The sequence below is a fragment of the Eriocheir sinensis genome, unplaced genomic scaffold, assembly GCF_024679095.1.
Source record: "Eriocheir sinensis breed Jianghai 21 unplaced genomic scaffold, ASM2467909v1 Scaffold23, whole genome shotgun sequence".
Classification (NCBI taxonomy): domain Eukaryota; kingdom Metazoa; phylum Arthropoda; class Malacostraca; order Decapoda; family Varunidae; genus Eriocheir; species Eriocheir sinensis.
In genome coordinates, this window is record NW_026111532.1 from 167469 (window position 1) to 190773 (window position 23305).

Sequence of the window (23305 nt, forward strand, 5' to 3'; positions counted from 1 at the left end):
GAGAGAGAGAGAGAGAGAGAGAGAGAGAGAGAGAGAGAGAGAGAGAGAGAGAGAGAGAGAGAGAGAGAGAAAAGGAGTGTCATGCAAGTGAGGTCAGCAGTAACAAGAGTCGTGACCCGCCCAATACCAGCGCGGCGGCGGCGGGGGTCGAGGATCATCGCTGCTCCTCGGGTGAAGACATGTTCCAGAGGGGAGGCGCGCTAAGCTGAGGCAGGGACGCAGGGCCACGGTGCCGCCTCTTGTGTGGTGTGTGCGTGGGGTGGGTGGGTGGGGGGGGGGAGGGTTTTTTTTGTGTGTGTGTTAGGGGGGGGGGGTGTCGCACACACACACACACACACACACACACACACACACACACACACACACACACACACACACACACACACACGTCCCCCTGTTGGTCACGTTGGTACGCGGAGTTTAATTGGGCAGAAAATCAGATAAAGGTATGAAGGAAAAAATGCCTCAATTCTCCTCCTTCTCGCCCTTCTCCCAATTTTCCTATCTTCCTATCTATCTATCTATCTGTCTATCTATCTATCTATCTATCTATCTATCTATCTATCTATCTATCTATCTATCTATTTGTCTATCGATCTATCTATACATTTATCTATCTATCTATCTTCCTTTTTCTCTCTGGGTGTTATTGTTTTTGCTCTTTCCTGTCTGTCTGTCTGTCTGTCTGTCTCTCTGTACGCATGTTTTGCTCTCGATCTAGCTGGTTGGATGTGTGTCTGTCTGTCTGTCTGTCTCGTTAGTTCATTGTCTGTCTCTCTGTCTGTCTCTCTAGCTAACAGTTCAATTAGCTGAATCTCGGTGCCTCTCAGTGTGTCTCTCCGGCCGATCGTCTGTGTGTCTATCCGCCTGGCCGGTCGGGGTGGGGTAGTTAGCGGCATGTTGTTCCATTGCCCATAAATTATAATGAGAGTCGCTTAATGAGACGCTGTTGATGTTGTTGCTTTTAATTGAGCCGTTATGCTGCTTCCGAAACAACAACAAGAATAACAGCAACAGCAGCAACGACAAGAACTAGAGCAACAACAACAATAACAACAACAACAACAATAGCAACAACAACGACAACAACTATTACGACTGATACTACTACTTCCACTACTACTACTACTACTATCATTACTACTACTACTACTACTACTACTACTACTACTACTACTACTACATCTAATACTTCAGCTAAAATGATATGGATGTGATCAATTTATAAAGTTCCGATCCAATGAATATTAGCTTGCTCAGAAATCGCTTGGAGAGGAGAAAAAAAAGAGGAGGAGGTGCCGAGAAAAGGTTAAAGGAAGAGGGAAAAGAGGAGGAAGAAGCCCGCTGTAGATGCAATTACTTGAGGGTACTTACTGGAGGCTTCTTCTTCTTCTTCTTCTTCTTCTTCTTCTTCTTCTTCGTGTTCCTCCTCCTCTTCATCTTCTTACTTTTTTTTTCTCTTCCCACGTGTCATTCTTGCTCTTCACTGTCCTTTGAGGTTATTTTTTTTCGTTTATTGGTCATTTTTTCATCGTCTCTCTCCCTTACCTCGATTTTTTGGTGCTTTTCTGGATAATAAGATGAAGGAAGAGAAGGAATAAGCGTTAGGATAGTGGATAGGGGCTTCTTCTTTTTTCTTTTCCTTCAGCTTTTCTTCTTCCTCTACCTCCTCTCTTTCTCCTATTCCTCTGATCAACTTCCTTTCTGTGTGACATGTTCTTCGTTTCTTCTTTCTTTTTCCCTTCAACTCTTCCTCCCTCTCGTATTCCTCGTCCTCTTTCTCCCCTTTCTCTGGTCAACTCCCTTTCGGTGTGACATTCTTCCTCTTCTTCTTTTTCTCCTTCAACATTTCCTCTTATCAATTCCCTTTCAGTGTGACATTCTCCAATCTTTTTTTTCTCCTTCAACTCTTCCTCCTCCTCCTCCTCCTCGTCCTTCTACTCTCTCTCCTCTTCCTCTGGTCATTTTCCTTTCAGTGTGACAAATTCTCCCTCTCCTTCTTTTTCGTTCAATTCCTCTTCCTTCTCCTCCTCCTCTTTCTGCTCTTCTTTTGAGGGTGACATTTTTTCCCTTTTCTTCTTCTTTTATTCCCTTCAACTTCTCTTCCTTCTCTTCCTCCTCCTCTTTCTCCTATTCTTCTCGTCAATATCCTACAGGAGCGACATCCCCCCCCCCCCCTTCCCTCCTTCCTCTTTTTGCTCATTTTTCATCGTCTCTCTCCACTACCTGGCTTTTTTGCGGCCTCCCTTGGATAATATTATGATCGGTAGATCGGATGATACTCGACTGCCTCAGGGTGTGGCTCAGTAACTCGTAAACAGGAGGACCAAGATATCGGAAAAAAATATAATCTGTTTTGAGTTGCGAGGAGTGAATAGGTTTAGAAGAGAGGTTTAGAAGAGCTCGTAGGTGGATTCTTTGTTGTTTATTACTGATATTTAAGACTTGGGATTACTTGTGGTGTTGTTAAGCTTGTGGATAATACGAAGGTTGATGAGAAGCTTATAAATGAAGATGGTGAAGTACTGGAAGATGAATTTGAGATAGACAGAAGGATAGATAGATAGATATAGATAGATAAATAGATAGATAAATAGAGATATAGCATAAAAGAGAAATAAATTACCTTAAAACCAGTAATTAAAATGTCTAATAACTTTGGATTAATTTGGTTCCAGAAGTGAAAATCTAAGACTCATACTATTATTGCAGATGCTTAATTTTCGCTTTTCGCACACACACACACACACACACACACACACACACACACACACACACACACACACACACACACACACACACACACACATACCCCCCCCCCCCCCACACACACACACACGTTCCCATGTTAGTCACGTTGATACACGGAGTTTAATTAGGCAGAAAGTCACGTAAAGATATGAAGGAAAATATCCCTCACTTCTCCTTCTTCTCCTTCTTCTCCTCCTTCTGGTCACTGTTCTTCTCCTCCTCGTCGTCCTCGTTATTTTTTCTCTTTTTTTCTTAGTGTTTTTTCTCACATTTTTTTTGTACCGTGGTTTTTTTTTTTAATCATTTCCTTCTCTTTTATTTTTTTGCTCCATTCCTTTAGTGTTTTTTTCTTTCTCAATCCCTATTTTCCTCTTCCTTTTCTTCCTACTCGTGTTGCTACTACTACAGCTACTACTACTACTACTACTACTACTACTATGACTACTACTACTACTACTACTACTACAGCTACTACTACTACTACTACTACTATTGCTGATGCTACTAGTGTTTTCTCTCTTTTTTTTAATCCCAGTTATTTTTTTCCTTCTTTTCCTTCTCCTTTTCTTTTCCATCACCATTACCATTTACTAATTTTCTTAAGTTTACCTCTAACACAAATTTCTTCTTTATTTCAGTCCTTCTCCCTCTTCATTCTCATCTAGTGACAAATCTTTTAATCCTCCACTCTTCACCTTTAAAAAAAAAAAATCCACATTCCTCTCATTTCTCTCTTCTCGCTTCAATCCTCAAACTAATCCTACACTTCCCACCCTCTCTCTCTCTCACCCTCGCTCTCTCTCTCTCTCTCTCCCGCAAGGCTGCCAACTGTACGGGTTCGTCTGCTACACCCTCGGCATCGCTACCATCGTCTCCATGGCTGCGTTGGCGGTCGTGAGATACCTGAAGACGTGCACCCACACCTACAGTAAGTCTCTAACGAGTCTTGGTAACGGTGTGAATGAGGGCTTCTTCTTCTTCCTTGAGGTAGGGTAGAAAAAGGTCTGGACGTCGAGGTTGTTATTGTCGGGATGTTGAAAATGTGTAGGGCGAGGAAGGTAAGGAATTAATTAAACTTCTTTCAGATAGAGGGCGAGAGGCGGAAGGAAAAGGCGTGGGAAACTGAAAACGAGGGTAATGGTGGGGATAAGGGAGAAGAGAGAGGGGGTAAAAAATGGACGTTTAGGTGAGGACAGGAAATGGTTGAGGGACTTTCACGTAATACTGATGGGGAGGAAAAATATATCTAGTAATGTGAAAATATCGGTAATAGTGGGGATAGGTGTGTGTAGGGGGAGGGGGCAGGTACGGAAGGGAGTAAAAAATGTGCGTATAGATGAAGGCAAATAATGGTGAGGGACTTGCAGGTGATATTGACAGGGAGAGAAAAAAAAAGTGTCTGGGAATGTGGAAATATGAGTAAAGGTGGGAACTGGGATGGAGTGAAGGGAGGAAGGGCTAAAATATGTACGTCTAGAGAACGTTAGAGAATAGTGCGAGAGATTCCAAAATAGTGGCGGAGGAATAATGTCTAGGAAGGTGGAAATATGGGTAATGGTGGAAACAGAAGTAGAGGGAGAAGGGGTTGGGAAGAAACAGAAGTAGAGGGAGAAGGGGTTGGGAAGAAACAGAAGTAGAGGGAGAAGGGGTTGGGAAGAAACAGAAGTAGAGGGAGAAGGGGTTGGGAAGAAACAGAAGTAGAGGGAGAGGGGGTGGGAAGAAACAGAAGTATATGGAGGGGGTAGGGAAGAAACAGAAGTAGAGGGAGAAGGGGTTGGGAAGAAACAGAAGTAGAGGGAGAAGGGGTTGGGAAGAAACAGAAGTAGAGGGAGAAGGGGTTGGGAAGAAACAGAAGTAGAGGGAGAAGGGGTTGGGAAGAAACAGAAGTAGAGGGAGAAGGGGTTGGGAAGAAACAGAAGTAGAGGGAGAAGGGGTTGTGAAGAAACATAAGTAGAGGGAGAAGGGGTAGGGAAGACACATAAGTAGATGGATAAGTGGTAGGGAAGAAACAGAAGTAGAGGAGAAGGGTTGGGAAGAAACAGAAGTAGAGGAGAGGGGTAGGGAAGAGGGTAATAGATGTACGTATAGATGAGGGTAGAAAAAATAATTGGGGGCTTTCAGATGATAATGCATGAGGAAAAATATATCTGGGAAGGTGGATATAAGGAAGATGGTAGGGATAGGAGTTGAGAGATAGGGAGAGGGAGGCAAAATGTGTAGATATAATATAAACGAAGGCCTTTGATTGAGTTTTTGATAATAATAATAAGGGAGAGGGAAGGGCATGTTATTGAAGGAGTATAATTATGTAAAGCAACCTGATCTCATCCTCTCACCTCACCACAATCAACAACACCCACACAATCTCTCACTACATCACCGCTTAACCACCACAGTATCACCACCCCCTTCACTACCACCACATAACCCTCATTCTTAACCCTGTCACTCAACATCCAATCTCACCACCACCTTAAATGACCCCACTAAGACCACAGCTACAGGTAACACAACCACCACAAATGACCTCAAATGGCCTCTTTAATTAATGCCCCACCCACAAGCAAAAACCACTATAGCAAACAACCCCTTTAACGCAATGTCAACAGACCAAATACCGCCAACCCGAATGACCCCCTTAACGCTACACCCGCAGGCAGGATGATCACGAGCCAGCACATGAAGTTCGTGCTGCTCGGAGTGTATCTCTACTCCTTTTTCTGGGCTCTCCTGCCGCTCCTCTGCCTCGCTCGGGCCTACGAGGTGGAGCCCTTCGGAACCTCCTGCACTTTAAACTGGACATCCAGCGAGCAAGGTAAGGAAGGAAGGAAGGGAGGACAGTAGGAAGGATGGTAGGTATGAAGGAAGGGAGGAAAGGCAAGGGAGACAGGGAGATAAGGAAAGAAGGGAGGTAAATTTGAAAGGAAGGATGGTAAAAATTGCAAAGAAGAAAGGAAAGGAAGGAAAAACAACAAAGGAAGGAAGGAAGATAAGAAAGAATAGAAGGTAAGGAATGAAGGAAGAAAGGACAGGAAAAAAAGATGCAAGGGAGAGGGGCAAGGAAACAAGAAATAACGGAAAGTAAATAAAGAGGGAGAATGTTTGTCTGCCTGAGCCCATGTCTTTGTTTGTCTCTCTCTCTAAATGTCAGGCTGTCTGGCTCTCTAACCTTGTCTGTGTTTTTCTCTTTCCCATCCACTAACCCAACTCCTCCTCTTCCATCCCCTTTCTCTCTCCTCCTCCTTTCTCTCCCCTTCTTAATGTCCCTTCCATTCCCTCCCTCCTAGCCTTTCCCTTTCTCTCTCCTCCTCCTTTCTCTCCCCTTCTTAATGTCCCTCCCATTCCCTCCCTCCTAGCCTTTCCCTTTCTCTCTCCTCCTTTCTCTCCCCTTCTTAATGTCCCTTCCATTCCCTCCCTCCTAGCCTTTCCTTTTCTCTCTCCTCCTACATCTGTTTGCCCTTCTGTCTATCGCACTTTCTGTCTCTTCTATCCTTCCTGCAACCTCCATTATCTTCTTCACTCTCCTTACTCCTCTTTTCTCTTCACATTTCTCCCATTCTTCATACAACCTGACCTTCCTCCTCCTATCTCCTTCTCTTTTCTCTCTTCATCCTACAAACGCCCCCTTCCATCCCTCACCTCCAACCTATTCTTTCTTTTTCACTCTTTTCTTATTTATTTCTTCTCGCAACAACAACATCTGGGGCCCTTTTACCTGCCTTAATTAAATCACCCTAACGATCCAATTCATTTATCTCGACATCGATTTCCCTTCTTCCTTCTCCCTTTCACTGGATCTAAAAAGGGGAAAGGGAGCACCTGGGAAGACGTACGGACGGGCAGGTGTTCGTGTGTACCGTTGCCAGATTGTTATAGGTACTCAGAGCATCGTATTTTCCAGTTTTTGACGCTTAACTATTACCAGAAAACATGAAGAATTAACGGTTTTGACGATAACTGTAAATGGATCTTGTAATTGGGGTGCAGGAGATAGTTTTGGGGTAGGAAGTCGGTTAATATAAGAGAAAGAACATCGCATTGACAGGTTTCTGACACTTAACTATTGCCAAAAGACATCAGGAAGTAACGATTTTAACGATAACTGTAAATGGATCTTGTAATTGGGGTGCAGGAGATATTTTGGGGGCTTGAAAGTCGGTAAATGTAAGAGAAAGAACATCGTATAGACAGGTTTCTGACACTTAATTATTGCCAAAAGACATCAGGAAGTAACGATTTTAACGATAACTATAAATGAGTCTCGTAACTAGGGTGCAGGAGATAGTTTTTGGTAGGAAGTCGGTAAATATAAGAGGCTGAGTTGTTCGATTTGGGACCTTTTGATGGATGGTTGGTCACTTGGGTCATATTGGAAGTTAGGAATGTAGTTATTAATGTGTCTATTTATGCTTTGTGAATGTTTTTGTTGTTGTTCGATTTGAGAAAGGAAGAGAAAGATAGAAACGCCCAGTGTAATACAGGTAGAGAAAGATAGAAATGTCCAGTGTATTAAAGGCAGAGAAAGATAGAAAAAAAGATAGAGAAAAATAGAAAGGTGGAGAAATATAGAAAGACCCAGTGTAATAAAGGAGGAGAAAGACAGAAAGACGCAGTGTAATAATAACAGCTGGGTGGGCACTTAGGTCTCTCTCTCTCTCTCTCTCTCTCTCTCTCTCTCTCTCTCTCTCTCTCTCTCTCTCTCTCTCTCTCTCTCTCTCTCTCTCTCTCTCTCTCTCTCTCTCTCTCTCTCTCTCTCTCTCTCTCTCTCTCTCTCTCTCTCTCTCTCTCCTCCTCTCTCTCTCTATCTCTATCTCTATCTCTCTCTCTCTCTCTCTCTCTCTCTCTCTCTCTCTCTCTCTCTCTCTCTCTCTCTCTCTCTCTCTCTCTCTCTCTCTCTCTCTCTCTCTCTCTCCATTGCAATCTTTTTTACTCTCTCATCTCTTCTTTTTTTTCTAATCACGGTACTCTCCCCCCTCCTCCTCCTCCTCCTCCTCCTTCTTTTCTCCCTTGTCTCCTCCATGACCTTGATATTTGACCTCCCTCCCCTGTTTTTCTCTCACCTCTTCCCTCCCTACCTCCCCTCTTTCTCTCTCTCTTCCTTTCTCTTTCTCTCTCAGTATATTTTTTTCCTCTCCACCTCTTCCCTTCTTTACTATATTTTTTGCATTCTTCTCTTTCTTCATTTTGTCCTCTCTCCTCCTCCTCCTCCTCCTCCTCCTCTTCCTCTTCCTCCAAGCTGATTCTTTTTTTCTATCTTGGTCTTCTTTTCTTTTCTTTTTTGTTTCTTTTTTTTATTTTTCTGTTGTGATCTCTTCCGATTTAAAGACCTTTTTTTTTTTGGAGTAGAATGAAAGTGAACGATTCTGTCAATCCTTCTCTCAAACATGATCTACTCTCCTTCATCTATTCTGTCCTGTCATACCACACGTAGTTTACTAGTAGTAGCGGTAGTAAATAGACACCCTCTCCATACACCGACAGGTCTTCTGGTGTCTGTTCTTCCTATGTATTCCTATGTAATTCTATGTATTCCTATGTATTATTCCTCCTCCTCCTCCTCCTCCTCCTCCTCCTCTTTACCGTTTATCCGCCTCTTCCGTGAGCTAATGCCTCTGAAGCTTCCTTTATCTCCCTCCTCCTCCTCCTCTTCCTCCTCCTCCATCTTCCTTTCTTTTCCTTTTCTTTCCTTCTTCTTCTTCCCATTCTCTTGATCCAATCTTCTAAGTCTTCCCTTTTTTCTCATCATCTTTATTGTTATTGTACTCCTCCTCCTCCTCCTCTTCCTCCTCCTCCTCCTCCTCATCCTCATCCTCCTCCTCCTTCTCTTCTTCTTCCTTATCTTTTTTTCTGGTCTACTAATCATCTTTTTGGTCTCCTCTTCTTACGGCTTAACCACCATTGTCACGCCCACTACCACCACCACCACCACCACCACTACCTCCTCCTCCTCCTCTTCCTTATCTTCCCTTCCTTTCTCTCCTTTTGTCCTTCAGCTTCCTTCACATGTTCTTTGGTGCTATACAAACTCATTATCCGCCTGAGAGACTTAATTCTTCTCTCAATATCTCTTCCCCCCCCTTCTCTCTTTCTCTCTCTTTCCCTTTCTCTCTGTCTATCTCTGTCTATCTATCTCTCACTACCATAGCAAACTGCCCATCTGGTCCATTAAATTAACTAATCGTCTCTCTCTCTCTCACTCTATCAATCTCTCTATCAATCTCTCTATCTATCTCTCTATCTATATTTTATCATCAACACAGTAGCAAAGTCATCCAAATCAATTCACTAAAAGCAACCTCTTCATCTTTTCTTAATTCACCTTCCCCTTATAACAATCTTTCTTACTCCTCTCTCTCTCTCTCTCTCTCTCTCTCTCTCTCTCTCTCTCTCTCTCTCTCTCTCTCTCTCTCTCTCTCTCTCTCTCTCTCTCTCTCTCTCTCTCTCTCTCTCTCTCTCTCTCTCTCTCTCTCTCTCTCTCTCTCTCTCTCTCTCTCTCTCTCTCTCTCTCTCTCTCTCTCTCTCTCTCTCTCTCCTCTCTCTCTCTCTCTCTCTCTCCTCCCACACATATTTCTTCCTCACAACATCCCTTTCATCTTATCCCAACCTCTTCTCTCTCTCACCTTTCTTTTCTCTCCCTCTTAAGCATCCCACACACTCACCCTTATAGCATCCCTTTCTTCTCATCACAACCTCCCTTTCTTCTCTCCCTTTATCTCTCTATTATCTTCCCTACATCTCCCTCACAGCATCCCTCTAACCTCACCCTTCTCTTTTCTCCCCTTACCCCACGCAGCTGCCCGAGTCTACATCCTACTGGTGGTGGTGTTCGTGGTGGTAGTTCCCTTCCTGGTCATGTTCTGGTGCTACCTCGAGATCGTGCTCCTCGTCAGGCGCAACCACCGGAAAAAACTCATCATGTCCAAGCGTTCGGGCCACTCCCAGGGCCGCACGGAGCTTCAGCTGACCCTGGTAATTGCCTGAAGAAGGGGATGAAGAAGGGGGTGAAGGAGGAGTCGGAGAGAATGTTGGTTATGTACAATGGAGAAGAATAGTGATTGGATGAAGGTGTATGCTAACAGAAATAGGAGGAGGAGCAGGAGAAAGAGGAGGAGGAGGAGGAGGAGGAGGAGGGGGATAGAAGGTTGGTTATATGAAATGGAGAAAAATAGAGATTGGAAAAGGGTGTGTTCGGATAGGAGGAGGAGAAGGAGGAGGAGGATAAAGAGGAAGAAGAGGAGAGTAGGAGGAGGAGGAAGAGAAAGAAGAGGAAGAGGAAGGAAGGAGGGAAAGTGTAGCAAATTAAAGAGGAGAGAAGGAGGGAAGAAAGGAAGAGTTAGATAGAGTGATAGGTAGATAGAAAGTTAGATAGATAGATAGATAGATAGATAGATAGATAGATAGATTAGATAAACGAAGGAAGAAGTTACTAGGCAAGAGACTGGGAAAGGGAAGAGATAAGTAGAGGAGGAGGAGGAGGAGGAGGAGGAGTAGGAGGAGAAGGAGGAGGAGAAGAAGGAGGAGGAGAGAAAAACAATGTGAAGAGGGAGTGAAGAGGAGTGTGAAGAGGGAGAGACAAAAAGCATGAAGCGGCAAGAAGAAAGGAAGAGAGAGAGAGAGAGAGAGAGAGAGAGAGAGAGAGAGAGAGAGAAAGTAAACAAATCACACAGCACCTAAACAATCACGTCATCACAAGCTCTTTCTCATCTCCTCCTCATCTCAAGACTCGTGAGGATGCTGCTACGGGTCATCTCTTAAGCATCCTTGTAACCCAAAACCCACACGCTGTCCTTCCCTCCCTCCTTCCCTCCTTTCCCCTTTCCCTTTCTCTCTCCTTCCTCCCTCCCTCCCTTCCTCACTTACTCCACATTCCTCCGCCATAACACACTTCGCTACCTATCAATACGAGCCGGTTAGAGCGATCCCTTCAGTGTCACTCAAGCAGCTGAATGGGGAGGATGTCGCGCACGAGACCTCAGTAGACACGGCTTTGAGTACCATGTGAAATATTGGAAGGATTAGTGAGACGGGCTTTTGCGCCGAAAGAAGGGTGCGCGTCACTAGAGAGAGGTTACGTTAGGCTTCCAGATGCGTCTTAGTACAGGTGCAATGGAAGGGAAGGCTGGGAGATGAGCAGAAGTCTGGGAACGATTAGGACAAGGACGGAGAGGAAGGATGGGAGAGAGAGATAGAGGAAGGAAACTTGGCTAAATGCGTGTCTCGTCAGCTGGAAATAGGTTAATTACTACCAGTTATTCTTAAGAGAGAGAGAGTGTTTGATCAATTAGCAATAGAGTGTTACATTCTCTCTCTCTCTCTCTCTCTCTCTCTCTTTTTATTTTATTTAAACATGTTCAGTACATTAGTACATGGCAGTATTATTTTTCTGTGCTAAAGTTCCCCCGACCGTTGGGGAGCTATTTAAAAGCTTCTGCCGATTATATTATACAATTATATACATGTTTACGGTGGGTGTAGGAGTAGCCACCTGTGGGTCGCAACCTTCATCTGCTAAGTGGACAGTTGTGTCACATCCACATCAGCAGTGAGATTGTTCCACCACACCACCGCTGCGATGGAGAAGGCACGTTGGTGGGTGCTGGAGCGGGCCATTGGCACTTCCAGGAGGGAGGCGTTGCTCAGCACCGTTCTCGTGCTGCGCTCAGACCTCCTCCAGGTAGCCCTCAGGTCCGTCAGGTCCGTCTCTCTCTCTCTCTCTCTCTCTCTCTCTCTCTCTCTCTCTCTCTCTCTCTCTCTCTCCTGGAGTGATAACGTGAGTGCAGAGAAAGAGAAAAAAGAGCTCTGATTTCTCTTAATAAGCCTGGAGGTACTGCGAGTCGGAGGAGGAAGAGGAGGAGGAGGAGGAGGAGGAGAAAGAAAAAAAAGTGGAAAGGCCTTTCTGCTTCAAGGGACACTGTTATTAAATTTTAGTAGTAGTAGTAGTTGTAGAGGTATTATTATTATTATTATTAGTAGTAGTAGTAGTAGTAGTAGTAGTTGCAGTAGTAGTAGTAGTGTTAGTAACAGCAGTAGTAGTAGAGCTTTAACTACCGCAGAACACAGAAGACAAAACAAAGGAACAAAATAACTCAAAGAAAAACTAAAGAAATATAAGAACCAAAGAAAAAAACACAGAAATAAAGAAGTAACAAAAATAAATTAATAGAAAAATAAAAACCAAAGAGATCATGAATTAAACAATTAAGAAAATAAAAAAATATATAAAAAGAAAGTACCCCACAAAAAAAACGTATCCTCAAAGCTATCCTGTTACTGTCCCTTCAAGAACACAAACCAAGCAAACAAGAACGAAGAACAAAGGACGTAGGAGGAAGGAAACACACCGGAGGGAAGGAAGGAAGGAAGGAACCCAACCCAACACGCCCTCGATTAACTCTCTCTACCCAGAAACTCGGTGTGCTAATGGTCTTTGCTCTCACCGGAGAACCCACGGAACCAAGGGAATGAGAACGTGTCCCTTAATCACTCTGGATAACGCACGCTTAATCACACTGAGAACCCACGCTTAATCCTGTACCTAACGTTCCCCCAAAATAAGCTCGTCTTTCTTCTCTTCAAGTTGTTTTTTCTCTCGTTTTAGCTGCGTCGAGGGAGAACTTCAAGGCGTTTTTTTATGACAACGCTAACACCGACTTTTTTGTATCTCAATTGTAGTGTTTTTCTTTCCTCTCTGTTTTTTTTGTTTTTTTCGGTGTATAAGACGCACCTTCACTGATCCTGTTTGTAGAGTTTTGAAGGATTACCGATAGTTTGAATGGTAGTCTCTTAGTCGTCCTCATCCTCGTTCTCCTCCTTCTACTCCTCCTTCTTCTCTTCATTCCTCCTCCTCTTCCCTCTCTCCCTCTTCCATTTCTATGGCAAGGAGGTACACCAAGAGTTACATACGAAAAAGAGGAAAAACTTGCACTGCTACTACTACTACTACTACTACTACTATTACTAATTTACTACTACAACTACTTTTACCACTACCACCACTACTACCACCACTACCACTACCACTACTACTACTACTACTACTGTTACGATATACGAGTAGATATTTCAAGGTGAAGGAAGATGAGAAGGTGAAAGCCGAGACGCGAGGTTTATGGGAGACCTTAACGTGGTGAGGGTAAGAAGACTACGAAAAAAGGGAATAAGGAAGGAAAGAAGGTTAGTTAAGGAGAGGGAAGACTAACAGGTGTGGAGGAGAGGGAGAGAGGGAGAGAGGGAGAGAGAGGGGGGAGTAGGACCGTACGAGGGGGGAGGGCTGAGAAAGGGAGCGTGTCAGGCGAGGTAAGGAGGTTCGAAAGGCTTAGTTGAGGATCAGGAAGGGAAGGGAAGGGAAGGGAAGGGAAGGGAAGGAAAAAGTGTAAAATTAGCTGAAGGTGGAACGGGTTTATAGAATGTCAGTGCCAAGTATGATAAGATAGCTAATGTTATCTTTTTTTATTTATATTTTTACTAGGCAAGATGGTTACCTCTAACAACAAGAACCTGAAGATAAATTAACTTTCCTTTGCTCTTTTTATTTAACTTATTTTATTGACAGCTGCGATGATTGATAAGAGGGCTAATGTTATCTTTTTTCAACTAGGCAAGCGCTAACTATCTCTAAGGCTGAACTCTTCTCTCAAACTTTTTCTAAAAACTCCACTCTGGACGATTCTGGGCATATTCCTCCTACTCATCCCCCCTCTGACTCCTTTATGCCTGTTATAAAGATTCTTCAAAATGATGTTTTCTATGCCCTCTCTGGCCTCAATCCTCAGAAGGCTTATGGACCTGATGGAGTGCCTCCTATTGTCCTTAAAAACTGTGCCTCCGTGCTGTCACCCTGCCTGGTCAAACTCTTTCGCCTCTGCCTGTCAACATCTACCTTTCCTTCTTGCTGGAAGTATGCCTTCACACAGCCTGTACCTAAGAAGGGTGACCGCTCCAATCCCTCAAACTACCGTCCTATTGCTTTACTTTCTTGTCTATCTAAAGCTTTTGAATCAATCCTTAACCGTAAGATTCAAAAGCACCTTTCCACTTCTGACCTTCTATCTGATCGCCAGTATGGGTTCCGCAAGGGCGTTCTACTGGTGATCTCCTAGCCTTAACTGACTCTTGGTCATCCTCTCCTAGCCGTTTCGGTGAAACTTTAGCTACTGCGCTGGACATAACAAAAGCTTTTGATAGGGTCTGGCACAAATCTTTGCTTTCCAAACTACCTTCCTACGGTTTCTATCCTTCTCTCTGTACCTTTATCTCCAGTTTCCTTTCTGACCGTTCTATTTCTGCTGTGGTAGACGGTCACTGTTCTTCCCCTAAATCTATTAACAGTGGTGTCCCACAGGGTTCTGTCCTATCTCCCACTCTTTTTCTGTTGTTCATTGATGATCTTCTTTCCAAAACGAACTGTCCTATCCATTCCTACGCCGATGATTCTACTCTGCATTATTCAACTTCTTTTAATAGAAGACCCACCCTTCAGGAACTTAACGACTCTTGGCTGGAGGCTGCAGAACGCTTAGCCTCAGTCCTTACTATTATTTCCGATTAGGGCAAGAAGAACCTGGTGTCCTTCAACGCCTCAAAACACAGTTTCTCCACCTATCCACTCGACACAATCTTCCAAACAACTATCCCCTATTCTTTGACAACACCCAGCTATCACCTTCCTCAACACTAAACATCCTCGGTCTATCCTTAACTCAAAATCTTAACTGGAAACTTCATATCTCATCTCTTACTAAATCAGCTTCCTCGAGGCTGGGCGTTCTGTACCGTCTCCGCCAGTTCTTCTCCCCTGCACAGTTGCTGTCCATATACAGGGGCCTTGTCCGCCCTCGTATGGAGTATGCATCTCATGTGTGGGGGGGCTCCACTCACACAGCTCTTCTGGACAGAGTGGAGGCAAAGGCTCTTCGTCTCATCAGCTCTCCTCCTCATACTGATAGTCTTCTACCTCTTAAATTCCGCCGCAATGTTGCCTCTCTTTCTATCTTCTATCGATATTTCCACGCTGACTGCTCTTCTGAACTTGCTAACTGCATGCCTCCCCCCCTCCCGCGGCCCCGCTGCACTCGACTTTCTACTCATGCTCATCCCTATACTGTCCAAACCCCTTATGCAAGAGTTAACCAGCATCTTCACTCTTTCATCCCTCACGCTGGTAAACTCTGGAACAATCTTCCTTCATCTGTATTTCCTCCTGCCTACGACTTGAACTCTTTCAAGAGGAGGGTATCAGGACACCTCTCCTCCCGAAACTGACTTATCTTTCGGCCACCTCTTTGGATTCTTTTTAGGAGCAGCGAGTAGCGGGCTTTTTTTATTTTTTATTAATGTTTACTTTTTTGTGCCCTTGAGCTGTCTCCTTTGCTGTAAAAAAAAAAAAAAAAAAAAAATAACATCCTACAAAAAACTGAAGCAACATTAACAATTCTCTTTGCTGTAGTTTTTCTATTTCATATTATTCTCTTATTTCTCGTGACCTTGCTTAAGTTTCCTATACACTCTCACTAACGTTCTCTCCTATATGTCAATACTGTCCGTTATATGTCTCAAGGTTTATATTATCTATACTCTTGTTTTTGAGTTTTCCTTCCACTTATTCTTCAAGACCTAACTGAAGCATCTACACCTTTCATGATTACCGGCTTCCTAGAGTACACATGCTAGTCAGGTTACTTATTAAGACGCTAAATCATATATATTCTATTGTGCCATGCCTTACTTCCTGCCCACTCATGTCAATCAAGGTTGCATGAGAGTGGTGGGGGGTGAGGTCGTGGCATTTCTTTGTTCTTCCTGCACTGCTTGCCTACTCGTGGTTATTAATCTGGAGCGCTAAAGGTGGTGAGTCAAGCTTGCGTGAGGGTGTGAGGCCAGGATATCTCGACTTTCTTCAGCTTTTCCCACATTGCCTGTCCACCGATGGTTCTCCGGCTTAGAGGTGGTTGACCAGGTTTGTGTGGGAGTCGTGAGAACAGGATATTGCGAGGCTCCTGAGTTCTTTCTCCTGCTACATGTCTGCTGGTGGTTGGTTATTGGTTCTGAGTGATACAGGGTTGCGTGAGGGTGGTGTAGGCCTGGAGGGAGGGATTGGCGTCTCTAACTCTTGGTCATAATCTGTGGTGGCTCGTTAACTTTGCTGACTTTACTAATTTTGGAAACTATCTCCCGTTAAATAAGATACGCACAAGACCATAACGGTGCCCTACCATTTTTAACGAAGGATAACTGGTCCGCTGGCAGTTTCGAAAGTCTGTGAAAACGCTGAACTGCTAATGAAAAAACTATATTCGTTAACGCTTCCAAGAATTCATGTTTGCCTCAGATGATAAGTAACCTACAACCCCACTTCCTTGTGCGTGCGTGAGCAGGTCTTGATGCCTCTCATTGTTTTTAGTTTTGGTTTTAGTATGCGGAAGTGACGCCACATAACCAAGGTCGAGGTCTGGATGGTGCTGTACTCGGTTAAGTTTTACTTTTTTACGGTAAAAGAGCCAGACCAGGAGCAAAATAAAGCTATATAATAAAAAGAGAGTCACCACCACACGCTACTTCTCTATATGCTTGAGAGAAGACAAGAGGAAGATACAAGAGAATAATAATCAAATACGTAATAGTAGAGAGATAGAAGAGTAACAGTACTCCCGTCTGTCTCGCAGTAAGAGCCTGTCTCCCTCTCTCCATGAAGGAAGACAGAATAAGACACAAAAGAGTCGGGATCAAATTAAGTTCCGAGATATGATATGCCTTGATACTTTCCCTTGACTCTCTGCTGCAAATATACTCATGACTGTCCGCACTGAAAGCCTGTCTCTCACTCCTTCTCTCCTTCATTTTCTCTCCATTACCCACCCTTCCCTCTCTCTCTCTCTTTCTCCTCCTTGCTCACTCATTCTCATTCTCTCTCTCTTTCTCCCTCTCTCTTTCTCTAGTGCATGTGGTGACCTTGATACTCCTTCCGTGCCTGACGCCCCACTGCAAGAATTCACGTCTGCCCTGCACTGAAAGCCTCTCTCTCTCTCTCTCTTCCTCTCCCTCCCTCTCGTGCCTGTGGTTAGCTATTAAGGCAGTAACACTAAGAGCCCCCGTGCGTGAGTGGCGGTGCTTCTGCCAGCGGGTGTTATGAAGAACTCGAACTAAGCTAAGCTGCTCCCCGCCACCGACTGTTTGTTTGCCGGCGGTGCTGAGACCCGACACGTTCCTGGAGCCACGCAATTAAGAGAAAAAAGCAAAAGGATATGTATAGCTTTCCTTTTTCGTTAAATTTCCTCCTCTTATTGTTTGTGAAGAAAGAAATACAGAGAAGGCTCAGACGACTGTTGGTACGAAAATAGGAAGTAAAACTAAATTGTTCTCATCCTATTATAAAGATGTCAAAGGAGTGAGATTGTTGAAAGGAGAAGATAAATAAACTAGAGAAAAGAATACTCAGAAAGCAATTAACTGATGAAACGGAAAAAAAAACCATATAGCCAAATTGTTGTCATACGTGTTCGTCTTTCCAACATAAAAGGTGCGAAGAAGAGAGGCTGATGAAAAGAGTGTAGGAAAGATAAATTAAAGAAAAGAACACTCAGAAGGCAGTCGACTGTTAAAACGAAAAAATAAAAGAAATAAAGGTGAACTGTTCTCATACGTGTCTGTCTTCCTAACATAAAGGTGTGAAGAAGAGAGACTGCTGAAAGGAGAAGAGAAATGGATAAAGGAGAAATGTGAAGGGAGAGAAAACACGCATCAGGCAGCCGACAAGTATCAAAACGAAACAATAAAAAGGAAGAAAACTGAACTGCAAAGGACAGAAAATTGCAACAAACGGTTTCCATGGAGCGACATTTCATTTGCAACATGTGGAGTTCTGTTTCGCGCCGCGCCGTCAGAGGAAGGACACGAGCGAGCGGCGGAAATGAAAAAGAATAACCTGCCGTCGGGAAGCGTAATCGAAGCTGAAGATTATATTATTTTACGCACTTTTCCGCATTTTTCTACGGACGTCATTTTCCGGGTATCTTTTATTTTCCTCTGATGTACTGGTCTCTTTTTGCTACGAAATAATAAATCATAAACATAAATCACATCACCAACGTTGCCAGATTGTCGTACTCAGCCGCTTATATTTCCCGACTCCCTACACCAAAACTGTCTTCTGGGCTCCAATAGCGAAACGCATTTATAGTTATCGTTAAAAGAGTTAGATCCTGATGTTTCTTGGCAATAGCTAGGCGTCAGAAACCGGTAAATAATGTGCTCTGAGTACGATAATCTGCCAACGGTTCACATCACCCTGTTTTGCGAGCGTCCAAGAGTCATCTGCCGTCGAGAAAAGAAATGGAAACTTCAATATCTTACATCATTTTGCGGATATCATTTTTTTCTTCCTTCACGATTTCTCTGATATTCTGTCCTTGGATGGTCTTCTTTTGCCATGAACTAGTAAATCATAAACATAAATTACATCATTCCTGTTTTGCAAGCGTCCAAGATTATCATTATTAATCCGATTATCTTAAGCACTCTTACACGAACGTCACTTTCCAGGTACATTTTTCCTCTCCTTCATTTTTCCTTTGACGTTGGATTGTCTCTTCTTGCCACGAAATAATAAATTATTAATACAATCACATCCCACCTGTTTTGTAAGCGTCCAAGAGTCACTTGCTGCCGAGAAGCTAAATCCAAACCTAAATATTTCCCTCCCTTTTATACGAACGCCATTTTGCTGTATCTTTTTTTTTCTCCTTCACTTTTCTTTAATATAGAGGCCTTGCATCGTCTTCTATTACCATGAAAATAATTGGCACCCATTTTGCAAGCGTCTAAGCGCCACCACGCACCAGTTGAGGCAGAAACACATGCTCTTAGGTTCTACTCTTCGAATATCAACAAGGAATACTGTGTAGCACTCTTCTTTACATCCCTATAAAAAAGAAGCGTTATCTAACCTCGAAATGCTACTGAGAATGATCATGTAACACTTCCTTAACCCTATAACAAGGCTGCGTTACCTGACCTCGAAACACTCGTTAGAATTGAAAAGTAACGCTCTGTAACACACTTCTTGACAGCACTCAAGCTCTTTGTCAATAAAACAAGACTACGTAAGTCACTGATTTAGCTCCACCTCAGCTAACTCCTATTCTCTCCCTCTCTCAGGTTTCGGGTCTCGTGTGCGTCGGGTACCTGGTGGGGTGGCTGCCCTACACGGTGGTCTCGGTGCTGTACGGTCTCCTGGGTCGGGAGTCTCCCATCTACCTCACCCTCGCCCCCGTCCTGCTAGCCAAGTCTTCCTGCGCCTACAACCCCGTCATCTACGTCTTCATCAACGTCAGATACAGGTGAGTGAGTGAGTGAGTGTGTGAATGGGTGAGTGAGGGAGGAAGGCAGCGAGTGAGTGAGTGAGTGAGTGAGTGGGTAAGTGAGGGAGGAAGGCAGCGAGTGAGTGAGTGAGTGAGGGAGGGAGGGAGGAAGGCAGCGAGTGAGTGAGTGAGTGAGTGAGTGGGTGAGTAAGGGAGGAAGGCAGCGTGTGAGTGAGTGAGTGAGTGAGTGGAGGAGGAAGGCAGCGAGTGAGTGAGTGAGTGAGTGAGAGTGAGTGAGGTTATTTTTACAGCAAGGGAGACAGCTCAAGGGCAAAAACAAAAAAACAGTAACAAAATAAAATCCGTTGGACTCTTCTCGGAACAAATGCAAAAAAATTGAGTCTTGAAGCGAGGTCAATTTCGAAGTGAGTGAGTGAGTGAGTGAGTGAATTGTTGCTTCAAGACTACGAGGTAAATGTGAATAAGAAAGACTGATTTATTGATACTGTTACTACTACTGCAACTACAACTACAACTATTGCTACAGCTGCTACTACTAATGTTGCCCCACCTTCTCCTTCTCCTCCTCCTCTTTCTCCTCCTCCTCTTGCTCCTGCTCTGATTCCTACTCCTACTCTTAACTCTTACTCCTACTCCTACAACTAATAATGATGCTTGCACCGAAAAAAGTAAAAACGAAAGGAAATAATATATCAGCACATCTAAAAAAAAATTGGAGTAAAAAATTAAGTAAGAATTTTTATTGCCAAAGAAGCTCGTAAATGGAGTCCAATCGTGTGTGTGGACGGTGCAAAAGGTTCAAGGAGGGGAATAAAAGGCTTACACAGACAATTAACGTTCTGTAAAGTTATATAGAGGGTTGGGAAGGAAGGGACAGAGAGAGGGAAGAAACGCGTGTGATGGTCGCTGGATTTTGTGGGATCTCGCTTTTCCCTTTCTTTAATAATTCTTTTTGTGCTGTGTCGAGACTTTTGTAACTTTTATCTTCTATTCTGTTTCCTCCTCCCCTTCCTCGGTTATCAATCTGTCCTGTTCTTTTTTCTTTTTGGCTTGGTGTTCTTTCTTTCTTTCTTTCTTTCTTCCCCCGCCCTGTTCTCATACCTTCAGTTGTCTTTCTTTATTTTCTTTCTGTCTCTCTCTTTTCCAGTCAGTCTGTTCTTCAATCTGGTTTTCTTCTTTATTCCTCTCTTCTTCCTTCTTTTCATATTTGCACCTCTCCTTCCATAACTTTTTATTTATTTACTTTCTCCTCTATTTCTCTTTCTGACAGCCTGTTCTTTGATCTGATTTTCTCATTCTTTTATTTTGTCTAAGTTTATTTCCCTGCTCCTCGTTTTCATATTTGCACCTGTCCATCTTTACTCTTTCCTTTTTCCTTTTTTCTCTATCTCTCTTTCTGCCAGTCTGTCTTTTAATCTGATTTTCTTTATTTTATTTTGTCTACCTTCCTTCCTCTCCTCGTTCTCCTCTTTCTCCTCCTTATATGTGTACCTGTCCATTAATGTTATTCTCTAGTTTGTTTTCTCTGTCTGTCTGTCAATCTGCCTCTCTATATATGTCTCTGAGTCTCTCATTCCATGCATGTCCCTTGATTCTTTGTACTCTATCTCTCTTTGTTTCTCTCTTTGTCCGCCTCTGTGTCTATCACTAAAACATTCCTCCATTTATTTAGATTCTAGGAAGCTTCGTGTCCCTTCAAGCATTCCATTCGCTCTCGATCTCATTTTTTATCATTCCTTCTTATCTGCTAAACGTCAAGAGCAGAAGAAGTACATAGGCAAAACAAGAGCCACGGTACGATAAAGCAACACTGAAACACAGAAACACAAAAGGAAAGGGAAAGAGAGAACGAATCAAAAACGCTACTTCCACAATTCCCTAAGACCAAAAAGACCCAAAAAAGAGAAGCAGAAGTACATAGGCAAAAGAAGAGCCACAGTACCATAAAGCAACACACAAACACACACAGAAAAGAAAGAAAACATGGAGTGGAAAAAAAATCAACAGCACTACTATATTTACACAGTCTCCAAAGTTTCCAAGAAACCTCACACAGAAATACACCCCCCCCTCCAAAAAAAAAAAAGAGAAAATTCCGTTGTTTTATTCAGAGCTTCGGTCAACATTGCATCAAGACTCGACTGACTTCTAAAAATGCTAAGAAAACCGCGCCTTTGAACTACGTAGAGAGACATAGAGATACTGTTAGAGAGAGAGAGAGAGAGAGAGAGAGAGAGAGAGAGAGAGAGAGAGAGAGAGAGAGAGAGAGAGAGAGAGAGAGAGAGACTGTATATTGAGAGTCGGTGTAGGAGGGGGGAGAAATAGAGGGAAATCAGAAGGGAGAAGAAAAAAGAAAAAGAGAGTCATGTTTAGCTGAGTCGTGGCTTCAAATAGTGTCCTGTACGCAGAAAACGGGAATCACACTCGGGGATAGGAAATGGTATGCCAAGCCTGAACTTCAAAGGCTGATGAGTCGCGTTCACTGTTTCAATCTTTCGAATTTTATTTTTTATATTTTTATGACTGACACGTGTGAGGTGTTTTCTCTCTCTCTCTCTCTCTCTCTCTCTCTCTCTCTCTCTCTCTCTCTCTCTCTCTCTCTCTCTCTCTCTGCCACTGTTCTTAATATTTAATTCTTCTCACCCTCACGACCACCACCACACCACGTAGCTCTGAGGACAGCGAGGTAGAAGTTATAATTAAACATCCCTTTCCTCTCCCATTCTCTCTCATCTCTCTTGCTTCCATTTCTGTGTAGCCCATCACGCCTATGGGTCCCAACAGTAGCCATTCCCTTAGATCAAGTATTCATTCAATGGCTTTTTATTCCGACGCTTAGATGGACAGGAAAGGAGGAGAGATGAAGAGCTGGAGAGGAAGGCATTAAGGGGAGGTTTCTCAGGGAAGGTATGAGAATGTCATAATAGAGAAAAAAAGCAGATATATATATAAAAAAAAAAAACGCGACTTCTATTCACATGGGGACGAAAGTAGAAAGTAGAAAGTAGAAAGAAAACACAAACACTATATTACCTACGTCTGTCACCCCAACACACCGTAATGAAATAGATCCTTAACAAAATAGAGGTTGTAATATAAAACGTAGACGATTAAAAAAAGAATTATCATGACTGTTATTATTATTATCGTTGGTATTGAAAACAGTGTAATAGTTAGAGCCGGAGAAACACGAACGCTACAAGTTGAAAAGTCTGTGACCTCAACACATGCAGAAAATGAACAATAGAGGACGAGTAAAGTAAAAGATAGATAATTAAAAAGAGAATAATTATAGTCCAGCTAACTGGTAGGATAATAATCAACGACAAAGCGGATGTATAGTATAAGTTAGATAATTAAAACGGAATCCCTACGGTCTGACTAATTGGTAAGATGAAGCAACAATAAAAAATTAGCTTATGACCAATTAACGTTACGTGTTCAGATATTTAAATAATTTCGAGGGAGCAATACACGGTGAGGATTAATACAGCATGATCACGTCGGCGCAGCAGTAATAAAAATGAACTTAACTCTAAACTTGAATGCGTAATGTTCTCCGCACTGCATATTTCAGGCGGTTAAGAGCTCTGGGCACGAATTACTCCAGGCAAAGTAATCTCCAGGACTGGGATATAGAACGGACGCTCTATGCTGTGATAACCAATACCAAGATAATCTCCTTTCTCTTCTTCCGACTTGAATGCGTGATGTTCTCCGCACTGTATATTTCAAGCGGCCGAGAGCTCCAGGCACGAATTACTCTGGGCAAATTAAAATCTCTGGGAGGCTTAGATATTAAATGCTGTGATGGTCTATACCTATATCTATACCATTTCTCTTTCTTTCTTTCTCCTTCTCTCTCATTTACAGGAACGAACTACTCAAGGAAAAAACGAATATCTGGGAGTGTGATGTAGTACCGACTCGCGCTGGATACTTAAATATTAAATGATGTGATGACCTATACCTAGTTAGTCCCCTTCCTCATTCTTTTTTCTTCTCCTTCTCTCAACTCCAGGGACGAGCTACTCTAGGTAAAAGGAATATCTGGGAGTGGGAGGTAGTACGGACACTCGCTGGCTGCTTAGATAATATATATTGTGATGACCTATACCTAGTTAGTCTCCTTTCTTTTTCTTTCTTCATCTCTCTCATCGATTTCCCTTTGACTTTCTCTCTTTCTCGGCGTCTCAGGTGTTTGGAAGCTACTAAACAGGCAGCTTATAGTGTTCAAA

At 43.2% G+C, this 23305-nt stretch overlaps 1 protein-coding gene across 3 annotated transcripts in view; it reads left to right on the forward strand.

The window, feature by feature from the left end:
- Window positions 1–23305, forward strand: part of LOC126991026 (opsin-5-like) — a 71206-nt gene that overhangs the window by 23449 nt on the left and 24452 nt on the right. For all 3 annotated transcript variants that reach the window (XM_050849715.1, XM_050849716.1, XM_050849717.1), the window contains exons 5-8: window positions 3572–3679; window positions 5408–5566; window positions 9545–9720; window positions 18904–19085. In XM_050849715.1, coding sequence (XP_050705672.1) covers window positions 3572–3679; window positions 5408–5566; window positions 9545–9720; window positions 18904–19085 — 625 coding nt within the window. The remainder of the gene's footprint in view (window positions 1–3571; window positions 3680–5407; window positions 5567–9544; window positions 9721–18903; window positions 19086–23305) is intronic.